This window comes from Marmota marmota, unplaced genomic scaffold, assembly GCF_001458135.2.
Source record: "Marmota marmota marmota unplaced genomic scaffold, marMar, whole genome shotgun sequence".
NCBI lineage: Eukaryota > Metazoa > Chordata > Mammalia > Rodentia > Sciuridae > Marmota > Marmota marmota.
Window position 1 is genome coordinate 284,759 of NW_025999964.1, and position 13,205 is coordinate 297,963.

The window sequence follows — 13,205 nt, forward strand, 5'->3', positions numbered from 1 at the left end:
CCCGACGGCCTCCGAGCCAAGTACGTGCAGGGGCGGGGCGGGCCGCGCCGCGCCGCACGTGACCTCGAAGCATGCGCCGTGATGGCGAGCCGGGACGGCGCCGCTTCCGGGGTTGGTGCCCCGGGCGCGGTGCGGGCATCGGAGTAGTGGGGGTCCCGGCTGTACCTGCGCTGTTTTTCCAGGGCTTTCCGGCCGCCTTCCCGAGGGGCCGAACCTGGGGACACTAGGACCGAGGTGGCCCCAGGCACCGTCTCATATCCTTGGGGATTTTCTGGAGGGCAAGCTCCGTGCTCTATCCCTGCAGCCACCCGTTTGGGTGTGGGGGCCCAACCTTCGCCAGGCAAGGACTGTAGGGGTAGCAGGGAGGTGCGTGTGGGACCTCCAGGAGAGCGCATACGTCGTCTGCCAGCTGAGGTTAAGTCTGGCAGTGCAGGTTTTCTGCTGAGCCTGGGAGGAGACCGGAGAGCCACCGTTGAAGTAGCCCTTGAGGTGACCGGCTGGAGAGGGCTACTTCCGTCAAGAAGTAGATTTATTTCAGATATATTTGCTTGCAGTGCCCTTGTTAAGCAGGACAAGAGGCTCACAGAAGTGAATGCTGGGCTGGGCTTTGCAGGTGCAGGTACAGGGCAGGGTGAGGTAACGAGATCAAGGCTACTAGGCTGAAGGGACAGGAGGGACTGTTGTGAAACTGGCCATATGTGGACTTTGGTGCCACTTAAGCTGGAGCTTGAGGTTTCAAAGGTGGACAAGTTTGGAGCTTCAGCGAGCAGGTGCAGGAGGCTGGCAAGCCAGAGTAGGAGGCAGGTCTCCAGGGATGGGACCCCAGGCACCTTTTGGTGCCCTCTTTCTGGGGCCTGACATCTTTGCTTTCTTTCAGGAGGATCAGGTCCATGCTGTTGCTGGCTCGGGGGCCCAAGGCCAAGGCTTGGCTTTGGCTTTGTCAGCTTAGGCCACCAGTACCCCCTATGACCCCTGGAAATGAAGCCCTGCACATGAGGCCCAGGCACTTCTCGTGGCAGGGCCCACCTCAAGGCCCTAGGCTTCGAACCAGGCTGCTCATCACTGCCCTATTTGGGGCTGGGCTGGGTGGGGCCTGGCTGGCTGCCAGGGCTGAGAAGGAACAGCGGCGGCAGCAACAGCGGACAGAAGCCCTGCGCCAGGCTGCTGTGGGTCAGGGCGACTTCAGCCTATTGGACCACCAAGGCCAGACTCGCTGCAAGGCCGACTTCCGGGGCCAGTGGGTACTGATGTACTTTGGCTTCACACACTGCCCAGACATCTGCCCAGATGAGCTGGAGAAGCTGGTACAGGTGGTACAACAGCTGGAAGCCAAGCCTGGACTGCCCCCTGTGCAGCCCATCTTCATTACTGTGGACCCTGAGCGGGATGATGTGGCAGCTATGGCCCGATATGTGCGAGACTTCCACCCAAGACTGCTGGGTCTAACGGGCTCTGTTGAGCAGGTGGCCCAGGCTAGCCGCAGCTACCGTGTGTACTACAGTGCTGGCCCCAAGGATGAGGACCAGGACTACATTGTCGACCACTCCATTGCTATCTACTTGCTAAACCCTGATGGCCTCTTCACGGACTACTATGGTAGGGGAAGGTCCGCTGAGCAGATTGCAGACAGTGTGCAGCGGCACATGGCTGGCTTTCGCAGTGTCCTCTGAACCACTGCAGCCTGGGGCCATCATTAAACCACACTTCTAAGTTGTGTGTGTGTGATCTCTGCCAGCAGTCCACAGGAAGCCAGGCAGCTCTACAGAGTAGATAATTTCAGTGGGTTTTGTTTTAAGGGTAGGTGAGATGGCAACACAACTTTTATTAGGCTGGGCCAGCCAGGAGGCAGAAGCAAGCTCTCAGCACACAGGGAGAACTGGCCCACCCTCCCATCACACCTTCTGCTTAGGGCTGGGCCATGGAGGGAGCCGTGTAGGTCTGAAAGCGCTTGTGGGCTCGCTGGTGAGTGAGCAGTCTCAGAGACATGGTGTCCACAGCTGCTTCCAGCCCTGGCTGTTGGCTGATCTCCACCGTGTAGTCATTGGCCTGCAGGGGCAAGCCATCAGCAAGGTTTGGGGACCATCTTCCCCACCCATGAGACCCGAGGCACTCACCAGCTGCAGGGAGGCCAGCATGGAGCGACACACCTCAAAGGCAGGCTGGCCTGCCACCAGCTCTGCAAAGGGACACCACTTGTTGAGCTGGGGGAATCGTGAGATCACCTGGTCCCCGTACGTGTGGATATCAAAGGGCACATGCTGCTCCTGCATGGGGGAGGGGCGTGTTGGTGACAGAGAAGGACAGCGTGGGCAAAGCTCAGGCAGGAAGCTCCGGTCCTCAAGAACTGCCTCACCTGCTCCAGGAGCAGGGGTTGGATGGTGTCTTCCCAGTCCCTGATGCGCTGGCTCAGCTCTGTCTCCTGGACAAACTTCTGGGAGTTGGCGATGAAGAGCTCCTGGGGGGGACCGTAGGGACTTCCATCTTGTGTGCAGGGACCTGAGGCTTCCTCACCCGACTCCCTGCCTCTGACCCAAGCCTACCACATTCCTTCGAACCAGCTCCTCGTAGCTCAGGGACTCTGGCATGGCCTCTGCCTCTGAGAAGGGCCGTCTGTGAGTTGCTGCAGCTGTGGTGCTGCCACGCCCTCCCCTCCAACAGCTCCCGTTCTCTCAGACATACCCAGGTCAGCAGCCTCGCCAGGCTTTGCCTCCTCGGGCTCCACATACCCTTCAGGTTCCAGAAAGTCGTCTTCTGGGACACAGGAGAGACAACCACAGGCAGGAAGTCAGCTGGTTCTACTGATGAGCCCCACCCCAGAGCCGGCAAGCACCCACCTGTTGCCCCCAGGTCTTCCAAGGACTCCTCCAGGCGGTCATCCTCTAGGTGGTCATCCTCTGCAGGCCACAGGCCCTCTTCAGCCCTAGGCAGCCACCGCTCAGTTATCTGTTCAGAGAGAGCATCTGTGAGGACACTGTCCTCTTCCATCAGGGGCCCCCTCAGCCACACAGGTATTCACCTCCCGCCTCTGCAATGTCCGGAGGGTCTCCAGCTGCTCCTTCACATGCTTCCAGTACAGAACCTCCATGTCTACAGATAAAAGCTTTGTGAGGGGCTCCCCTCTCCTGTCCAGGCTCATTCCAGTCCACCCAGGGCCTTGGGTGACCCTGTTCAGGTAGAAGGCACAGTAAGGTTGCACATGGGGCCTTGCCTCACCTGCAAAAGTTGGGCCTTTTCTCTGGGGCCTCCGGCTGTCAGCATGGTCAGCATCTGTGAGGAAACTTGGTCGGCAAGAACCAGGCCAAGGCCTGGACCTCCCCATCAGTTAGGGACTGCCAACAGCATTAGGAAAAGATTGCTGGTCCTCCTTCCTCCACCAGCCCTGACCTGGCCCCAGCACCCAGGGACAAGGTGTCCCACCCAGCCCACCATGTACTCACAGGTGGCCAGGTACCACTGGTGGAAGTCCTGTAGCTTGGCAGTGGCTTTCCTCTTGCGCTTCTGTCCTGGAGCCTCCTCCACACAAGGGGGCACAGAGTACGGCCTGCCTGGGGTCAGGCTGGGGCTGTCTCAAGAGCAGCCATGGGACTGGGGTCCAAAGCCCACCCCCACCCTACTACCCCAGACCCCAGCACGCTGGGGAAAAAGAGCCTGAGTGGAGGTGTCCCCCACCCAGTTACCTTTCTTAAAGGGCTTGGAGTCCAAGGAGTCAAAGGGGTCTAGGCTCTGCCAAGGGTCTGGGGTCTCCTGAGCACAGAGCACAAGCAGATGCTGGGGGCGGTTAGGGCCGCACACCCTTCTTCCCAAGCCCAACACCAAGTGCATGACAGCCCAGGGAGAGGCTGCCCGCTCAACCCAGGGTCAGAGTATGACACCTGAGGCAGGGGAAGGGGCCCAGCCTGTGGGAGGGGGGACGTCAATTTCTGGAAGCCAGCCAATTCCTCAAGAGTAAAGCCAGGAAGGGAACTGAAGGGCCACGGGAGCAGAGGCGTGACCGGGAGTCCTGCCGCTCACTCCCTGCCCCTCACCTTTAGCCGGGACATGGGGTCCGGGGCTCGCTCCCGCTCCCGCAACATGTACCTCCCGGTCAGGACGGCACTCTGCAAAGAAGGAGCCCACAGGTTCCCTGACCTGCACCTGTCCATACAAGATGCTGGGTGCCCCAGCAGCTCTGCCCTGGGGCCCATGACAAGAACTCTGCAGGGACCCTCTTCGGGTCCCATCGTTCAAGGACTAAAAACAACCCTAAGAAAAACTCTAGAACATCCCAACTAGCCATCACAGAAGAGCTTTTCTTTTTTCAAAATATAAAACAAAATATGGACTATGACAAACGTCCATGTTAACATTCCCTCCCATCTATGTCGAGTTGGTTGAAGCTTTTTTTTTTTTTAGTTGTAGATGGACAAAAGCTTTATTTTATTCAGTTATTTTTATGTGGTGCTGAAGATTGAACCCAGTGCCTCATCCGTGCGAGGAAAGTGCTCTGTCTCTGAGCCACAATCCCAGCGCCTGGTTTGAGCTTTTTATTGCTGGACTGATTTGTGATGCTGGGGACTAAACCCAGGGCCCCAGGGATGCTCAGCAAGTGCTTTCCTGGAGCCACACAGCACACTGTGTTGTTGTTGTTTTAATTTAGAGATAAAAAGAAAAGAAATCCTTCTTTAGAAGGGGACAGATCCACCCCACGGGAATTGAGGAGGCAGCAGAGGCCTCTGGAACCACTCCCTCTGGCCAGCCTGACCTCAGGTACGGTGAGCTCCCTGGGGTTCAGACCACTGACTAGCAGCCCACCCCTGAGGAGCAGCAGCTGCTCCACTCAGAGGAGAAGGACACAGAAGCTGCCATGAAAAGGCTAGCTGCGGGGTGAGTCTAAGACAGGAAAGCTCCTAGGCGAGTCCCTAACTGGCCAGATGTATCCAACGCAGACAGCTGGGAAAGACCAAAAGACCAATATGGGAACCACCATATTGTGCTGTGCTCCCTGTGTGAGGGTTACTGCCCCAGGGTCAGGGCTGGCCAGTGGGCAGCTCAACTCAGTTGCCTCAGGGGCCCTACCTGGTGGGGGCTCCTGGGCTCCTCAGGCTCCACTGTGGCCTTGGGGGCTCTGGCCTCTGGGAGTTCTACTGCGTCAACCACCACCGCCGCCGCCGCCTCCTCCGCCACCTCCTCCTCCTCCTCCTCACCTCCACTGCTGGGCGCTAGGCCTTCTGGAGCGGTGCCTGGGCAGGCAGCAAGAAATCTGTCAGCCCCAGGGGATCCTGGAGCCCAGAGAGCAGACAGGGCTGCCCTTGGTGGAAGCCCAGGTAAACCTAACAGGACACTCCCTCTGCTCAGCGTCACTCCCTGCACATGAAGTATCTGCTGCACATGGAGGATCGGGCAGGCCTCACACTCTGTCACACTAGTGTCTTTGTTTGGCTCATTTCTTTTTTGTGGTTCTGGAGATTAAACCCAGGGTCAGGCTGGCTTTGAACTTACAACCCTCCTGCCTCACTCTCCTGAGTAGCTGGGATTATAGGCATGGCCACCACACCCAGCAGTTCATCTTCTTGGCAAACCTTCCTCTCTATGTGCTGCCACCTATGTCTGTCCAGAGAAGGCCAGGAAGGCAGTCCAAGGGCAGTTGCTGAGGCTCCATGAGGCCGGGGGCTCTTGAGCTCTCCAAGGCTGTGCCTGCTCCCCCTACACCTCACCCCTCACAAGCTGCTGAGCCAGGGACAGGCACGGCAAGCTGGGGAAGCTGAGAGCAGCCCATCTGGAGTCCTGTCCACATCTCTGCCTCCTGGGTCCCTTCCTCAGCCCTGTCAGTCCACCAGAGATCTGCTCTCACCTGGCTGCTGGGAGAAGTCAAGCACAGTGACAGAATTCCGGCACCCAGAGACGTCCATTGGCTGCTCCTCGGCCCTCCTGGCATCTGGGAGGCAGGGGTGAGACAGAGGTCAGCACCCCCTATGTTCCGCCTCATAAGGTCCCTACCTGATGCCCAATGAGCCCCTCTACAGGGGCAGCAGCAGGCAGAGCCCAGGAGGCCCCAGGCCTCAGGCTGGGGAGAGGAGTGGGTGTCATATCCCAGTACTGAAACTAGCTGGTCCCTCACTGGCTGGCCACTGAGGCACAGTGAAGGTGGGAGAAATGGATGAGCTTCAGCCAAGCCACCCAGTGGAGCAGGAGCCTGGGAGGAGGCAGCTCCCAAGAACAGAACTGGTGGGCACAGGGGAACCAACAGGAGTCCCTGAAAGACCCTTCCTTCCCTCCTACCAAGTGCCCAACACCCAAGCCCTTACCCTTCTGGTTTCTTGGTATGGTGCACGTGCCCACAGGCTCTATGGGGCACATGCCCACTGGCTCTAGCATGAAGGCCCCTTTGGGGTGAGGGGTGCACGTGTTCATCCTGAAATCCTTCCGGCTAGCCAGGACCTCACCCTGGTGGCTGTGTTGGCAAAAACACACTCACTGAAGAGGCCCTTCTTGGGTAGGCCTCTCCCCATCCCCAAGCTGGGCTCAGGCCCATACCTGTACAGAGGGCTGCTGTTCTTCTCCACTTCATCAGGGGCCACCAGGGCCATGGGCAAGAGAGGGACAATAAGAAGCTCCTGCATGAAGGCCAGCATCAAGTGTGGGCCCTGAATGCCTTGAGCTCTTAGGCAAGGACCCACACAGAGCATTCCAGATAAACCCCCACCCCACCCAGAGAGCAAGGCACTCACACTGGGCACCTGGTCGTTCTTCAGATCTACATTAGCACGGGAGTCAGGGAAGTCGTCCAGCGATAGGAACTGTGGAGACAGCAGGAGTGCATAGAGTGCAGCTCAGACGCCACAGGGCAGGGGTCACCAATTCCACTCACCTCATCCTCTGCCTCCTGGGGGGCCTCCAAGCTGGCGGTCCCATTGGCCCCATCTTCCTGTGCTGAGGAGAGCTGCTTGGCTCGCCTGGGAGAGAAGAGCACCTCATGGGTGTCCTGGGGACCACGGGGCCTTGAGCTGCACCCGCAGTGTGGAAGTGCTGGCCCCTGCCTCCCGGCTCCACCTCTACCACTCACCTCTTGCCAGAGATGAAATCGAGAGCCTGGTAGACCAGCGAGTAGAGGTACTCCACCTGGCAGCCAGAAGCCAGCAGTAAGGACAAGTGAAGGAGGCACCACCCACAACAGCCCACGGCCCTCCCACTCCAAGGCCTGGCCATCATCTCCAAGCCTCCAGCATGAGTCCTGCCAATTTTGCCATCAAAAATAATTCTCACGTCAAACTAGTAGTCTTACCAGCATTACCCCAACAGCCAAGGCTGCGTGCTTCTCTCCTGTCTCTGTTTTCCATCAAGCAGCAAGCATGGCCTCAATGAGTGGCACCACTACATCCTGAGGGGTGCCCCACACAGCCCTGGTGGGCAGGCCCCACAAATCAGGCCCCTCGCACAGGCACCTGCCAGCTCCTCCATCCTAGAAGCCTGTGGGCCTCTGACAGCCCGTCAGAAATCAAGCCACAGTGGGCCACCTGACAGATCATTCCCCTAGCGTCTTGTCCGTCTCCTCCACAGAACGCTCTTACCACTAGGGTGAGGGCTGGAGGTTTTCGAAATGCTGCCGGTGAGAGGCCGGGGAAGCAGAGTGCATGCGTGCCCTCGCCCTCTGTGCTGCTGCACGTGTGCACAAGGGATGACGGAACCCACAGCGCACACCACCCTCTCTTTCTGCCAGTGACAGTTTGTTTATTTTTTGCTAGAGACTGCACCCGGGGCTTCATGCATGTTTAGCAAGCACTCTACCCTGAGCCACACCCTCAGGTCCCATGTACCGTTTTAAACCCAAGATCATCCTTTGGTATTAAAATATGTGAATGAGTCAGGGGTGAGGCCTCTGGTGCTATCAGGGCAGGTCACAGACAGGATGAGCACTGTTCCCTGCCCCAGCAAGAAAACTGACCACCGGACACTTGCCACCAAAGAACCCCGCAGGGCCCACCTTCTTACTGTAGACACAGGCTGAGCCCTGGATCAGCAGTGCAGCCTCGATGAAGTTCATTGTGGTTTTGCCTTCGTCAAAAGAAATACAGATCTGGTCCAACTGCAAGAAACAACACCAGTGCCAAGGAAGCCAGGGCCCAGTCTGTGCCCATTCTGCCCAGGGAAGCCCTACCCACCACCGGCCATAGCCCAACAGCTCCAGCTCTGCTCTGATCCCGTCAGCTGTCTCAGGGTGTTCCCAGAGAGGAGAGACATGTCTTGTGATTCCCTATTTCCTGCATCCTCTAAGACCTGGTGTTTTGGGAGAGGGAGGCCCCCAGAGACCGCCCTGACCACAGCAGTTCCCTCAGACAACATGCCCACGAGCATCAGGGCCAACTCAGATGGACCTCAGCAGGAAGACTCCTTACCCTGAGGGAAGGAAAAGAACCTCAGGATGAACGCAACAGAAACAAATGTTAGGGTCTCCATCCTCTGAGCAGAGACCTTGACAAATAGGTCCAGTGAGGCATTCTCTTTCTTTTGCAACTCCCCGAGTCCCCTGAGCCTCAGCTCCTGCATCCCTCTAAACACCACAGTCCAAGGGGCTCCATCCTCAGCCCTCTCCTCCCATGGCACACCTGCCAATGCACCTGTTTGTCCACCCCATGCTACCATACGGCTACTCATGCTGACACATGGCTACCATCCATGTGTCAACAGTTCCCCGCCCATCTCTAGACCAGCTTTCTTCAAGAACTTGGCCTCATTAACAGAGGTACTAAGCACCCCCCAGAATGTTTTTTGAGGTATTAGAGATTGGACCAGGGCCTCACACATGCCAGACTCTACCAATGAGCTGCACCTCAGTGCCCCCCACATTTAACTCAGGATCTTCCCCACGAAGCAGGCTCCTCTACCACACTGCTCCCACCAACACTCAAAGCCCCTTCCTATTCCTGCCCTCTGATTTTGCTTTTCCTTCTGCCAGGAATGCCTGGCTCTAAATGTCCCAGTGTAAACTCCCCTGCAGGGGCCTCCTTGCCACCCATCATCAGTGATTTGTTGGTGTGTGGTACTGGGGATTGAACCCAGATGCACTCTACCACTGAGCCCATTTTGTTTTTTATTTTGAGACAGTCACTAAGTTGCCTAAGCTGGCCTTGAACTTGCAATCCTCCTGCCTCAGCTCCTGGGCAGAAGGGAGTGCAGGTAGGAGTCACCATGGCTGGCCCTATCAGTGTTATCTTTTTGCACTACTTTCAAGTCTCTTCTTCCTTAGTGAACTGTGGACAGCATCAGGTAATTTCAGCCTTCCATTTAGTGCCCAATGCTGATGCCAAGTAAATATCTGATGAACTAAAGAAGTGGTAATATCAGAGCTAAGCCTGAAAAAACAGATAGAAACTCACCAGGCAGGTGAAAGCATAGGACTTCAGAAAGAGCAATCCCCTGCCTATGAAAAGGCAGTCAGCAGAGACAGGATACAACTGTTCAGAAAAATGCACATCACACAAACATGGCCAAAGTGTAGGCTGCGCTGGCAAGAGAGCTAAGACGCTGGGCACTGTGCTGCACAAGGAAGGGGAATGATCTGCAAGGGCGTCACCAAGGGGAGCTAATTCCTGAAGGGTAAAAGAAATTTGGGGGGTGGGGTGCAGGAGCACCAGTCTACAGAAGTGTGAGAGCTGAAGAGTGCCCTGCCCTGAAGAAAGGATGTACAGGAGGCCCAAGCTAGGGCCCTTCCCTTTGAAGACCCCCCCAGCCCAGCCAGCTCACTTGCTACAGGGATATCACACTCCAACAATCTTCTCATGACTCCAGGTTGGATTTCTCACCTAAACTCGTACATCCAATTGCTTTCTTCAGTCATTCAGATGTTTTAACCAGATTCACAATAAACATGCCCACACTGAATTCTAGGCAGCACCCAACTCACCACCCAGAAACTCAGGGTCTCAGCAGCTTTCTTCCCCTGCCCACGTCCCTGCCAAATCCAGGCTGCCCTCCAATCAGCTGTTGCCCAGGCCTAGCTTCAACCTCTGCACTGACAGGACTCCTCCTACCTCTCACATCCCTGCATTTACTCTCATCACTCCACCACACAACCCTAATGGCTTTGTGCTACTCTTACAAAAAAGCCCCCAATCCTAACCAGAGCCCCTAAGGCAGGCTCCCTTGCTTGCCATTTCCCTCTCCAGGCCCTGGTCCTTCCCTGCTGGCCCACAACAGCACATGGGCCCACTTTCAGGACCTCCACTGAGCCAATCATCTTCCCACCTCAACTTTCAAACACTGTGTCCCTCTGCATGGAACATTCTTCAGCTCACCATGAGGAAGCAACTCCTTTAACCCAAACACAATTAGGTTTCCATCACACCCTTCCCAGAACCCTAAACCCTTCTTTCAAAGCTGGCATCACTTTGTAGACTACCCAGGTTGCAGTGGGAAGCGAATGTGCTCTGTCCACTATCACCTGTGACTTTGGGCACACAACTTCTCTCTCTAGTGCCTGCATGAGTAGTTTTTGTAAGGATTATGTGAATTTATCTGTGTGAAACAACAACAGTGCTTGACCCAAGTATGCACCAAGTGTATGATATTTATGACTCTGTGTTGCTACTGCCTTACGTCCCAGCCATCTGTCAAAGTACAAGGCCTACCAAAGCACAGATTGTTTGCTTTGCTCACCATTATTTTTGCAGAGTTTTGGTTCTTGTCACACAATGGACATTCAGCAACAATAAATACATAAGTAGATAAGAGAATATAACATCATAACGTGTTATGAAAAAAAATCTGATAATTATATGGAAAACAAAAGCAGCACTCCGAGGAAACCAGAGGTCAGGAAATCAGGCCCTCCAGGACAGAGAGGGTCTGGCAGAGCAGTCATGAAGCAGGAGGGAAGGTGAACAAGCCAGGAAATATTCTTATCAAGTATCCCCAAGGACCCTGCTTGATGTGGAAACCTAAATCCACCAGGCACAGTTCTCTGAATTTTCTTAGCAGACTGCATTGAAGCAGAGATGGTCAATCATCAGATCACAGGTTCACTTAATAAACATTTATTCCACACCTACTATATGCCAAGCACTCTACTAAGCAGAAGAGAGTATATACATAATCCCTGCCCTTGCAGAATTTAACACTAGGTTGAGAGAGGCCAAAACAAGTAGATAAGTAGGAAATGTGATAAACATTCCAAAGTACACAAGTACTATGACAAGAGTTGGAACTATTTTAGTCACGTATACAGTGACCAGCTGATATTTAAGCTAAAATATAAAGGATGAAAAGGACTTTATCATAAAAGAATATTCTCCAGTGCAAACAAAGTATACGGACCCCAGCGAAGAATGAGCATGGGGAAACAGGCTGACTTGGTTCAACTGAACAAGGCAGAGAACAGCTTGAGATGAGGCTAAAACAGTGAGCACAGCCAGACTCAGAAGAGGAAATTTGGATTTACTCTAAGTGCAATGGAAAGCCACTGAAGGGTTTTAGGCTGAGCAGTGCTTTGGCATGATTTTTAATTTTTGAGTCACACCTGCTTCTGGGTGGAGAATGGACTGGATGGGGCCAAACATGGAGATAGAGAATCCAGATTGGAAAATGAAAAAATGAAGCACTCCACTTTAAATAAGTTAAAACTGAGATGCTCACATCCTAGTGGGTGTCAAGAGAGCAGCTAGATACAGAGAGAGAGAGAGAGAGAGAGAGAGAGAGAGAGAGAGAGATTGTGTGTGTGTGTGTGTATGTGTGTGTGTTGGCCAGGAATGGTGGCCTACACCTGTAATCCCAGCAACTGGGTAGGCTGAGGCAAGACAATTGCAAGTTCCAGGCCAGCCTTAGCAACTTAGCATGGTCCTAAGGACTTAATGAGACCCTGTCTCAAAATAAAACACACAAAAAGGGCTGGGGATGTGGCTCAGTGGTTAAGCAACCCTGGGTTCAATCCCCCATCACCAAAAAAATAAATAAAAGATCTGGGACCAAGCCATAAATCTGGGAGATGTCCTCATAAGTCACCTATACGGAAAAAAACATCACAGAAAACAGTGAGAGAGACTGTTTAAGGGAAAGAGGGCTCCACCCTGAGGAGCTCAAAACTTAGGATAGAAGACAAAAAAATAGAGAAATAGGAAGAAAATCATGGCACCACTATTTCGAGAAGGAAGGAGTGGTCAACCCAACAAATGCTGGCGAGCTGAATAAACTGACACATCTAGTATCCTTTGAATTTAGTAGGATGGAGGTCACTACTGATGAAGACAAGAAATTTGTAAGTAACACTGTAGTGGACGCGGAGTAAAAGAAAAGTGCAACACTAGACGACAGCTCTTAAGAGAGGTTTAGACACAGTTGTCAAATATGGAAGGAATTAATTGCTGATAGGATAGAACAGCATGCTAGCTTGCAACAGGTTTGAACGTCCAAAACAAGAAATCCCTCTCGCAGCACGTAGCTCAGTGGCAGAAGTGCTTGCCTAGCATGTGTGAGGCCCTCGGTTCGATCCCCAGTACCTCAAAAAAAAAAGGGAAAAAACCCTCCTACATAGCGATCCAGATCCCTCAACACACACATGCACACAATAGCTGAACCAAGACGACGATGCTTCCTAGTCGGTACGCTGCAGTGGAGACAAATGCTGGTCACCAGCCCATCTCACGGCAACGTCAGCTCCAGGCTTCCCCCGTAAGGGATGGTTTCAAGAAGAGCTGGAGCTGGGGCAAAGAAGGGGGCCGAGGACGAGCGGCAGAGCCGGACGGCCGCAGCCTTAGAGGCAGCCGGGCCGCCGCAGGCCCCGCGCGCCGCGCCGGCGCCCACCTCGCCGCCTCACCTCCTCTAGATACTCGCCCAGCTGGGCCGCCACGTCCACCTCCCAGTTCTTGGTGAGGTCGCGGATGGGCTGCAAGAGGTGGGCGAAGCGCGCCTCCACGTCCTCCATGTCCGGGAGGGGCCGGGCGGCCGGGGAGCGCAGGGCTGGCTTCAGACAGCGCTCTCGGCCTCAGCCCGCCACTGGTTCTGGCGCCATTTTGCTGTTCCCGCCCAGGAAGTACGTAAGCTCAGTGCCTCGCGCGTACCTATGACGTGCACAGGTCCCTGACTTCTGAACCAACCCCAAGTCAAAGGGCCCTGGAAAAGGGGCGGGGCGCTCTGGGAACCATTCGGGGCGGGGTTTGCAGCTGCCGGAGCCGGACGCGAAGCAGAAGCTGACTAGTGGGGCGGGCGGGCCGCGGGGCGGGCTACAAGAATGGGTT

At 55.1% G+C, this 13,205-nt stretch overlaps 2 protein-coding genes across 5 annotated transcripts; one reads left to right on the forward strand and one right to left on the reverse strand.

The window, feature by feature from the left end:
• The first annotated feature begins 6 nt into the window (after positions 1 to 6).
• LOC107160249 (protein SCO2 homolog, mitochondrial) lies at positions 7 to 1,714 on the forward strand. The gene is made up of 2 exons (XM_015506914.1): positions 7 to 20; positions 878 to 1,714. The coding sequence occupies exon 2, from the start codon at positions 891 to 893 to the stop codon at positions 1,668 to 1,670; it is 780 nt and encodes a 259-aa protein (XP_015362400.1). The 5' UTR covers positions 7 to 20; positions 878 to 890; the 3' UTR covers positions 1,671 to 1,714.
• Positions 1,715 to 1,802: 88 nt separating this feature from the next.
• Positions 1,803 to 13,014, reverse strand: Ncaph2 (non-SMC condensin II complex subunit H2). 4 transcript variants are annotated; one of them, XM_015506911.2, is made up of 20 exons: positions 12,785 to 13,014; positions 7,961 to 8,062; positions 7,043 to 7,098; positions 6,848 to 6,932; positions 6,708 to 6,776; positions 6,514 to 6,593; positions 6,285 to 6,430; positions 5,831 to 5,914; positions 5,056 to 5,219; positions 4,026 to 4,097; positions 3,678 to 3,744; positions 3,438 to 3,545; positions 3,214 to 3,267; positions 3,017 to 3,087; positions 2,835 to 2,943; positions 2,680 to 2,748; positions 2,541 to 2,596; positions 2,354 to 2,455; positions 2,115 to 2,264; positions 1,803 to 2,046 (listed from the first exon to the last, which is right to left on the reverse strand). In XM_015506911.2, exons 1-20 carry the CDS (start codon positions 12,890 to 12,892, stop codon positions 1,906 to 1,908), a joined length of 1,893 nt encoding a protein of 630 aa, XP_015362397.1. In that variant the 5' UTR covers positions 12,893 to 13,014; the 3' UTR covers positions 1,803 to 1,905. The 4 variants fall into 4 exon arrangements, with proteins under 4 accessions (XP_015362397.1, XP_015362396.1, XP_048659121.1 ...); XM_015506910.2 differs by having other exon boundaries at positions 2,680 to 2,751; XM_048803164.1 differs by having other exon boundaries at positions 2,680 to 2,751; positions 7,961 to 8,031; positions 12,785 to 12,928.
• Positions 13,015 to 13,205: the final 191 nt, after the last annotated feature.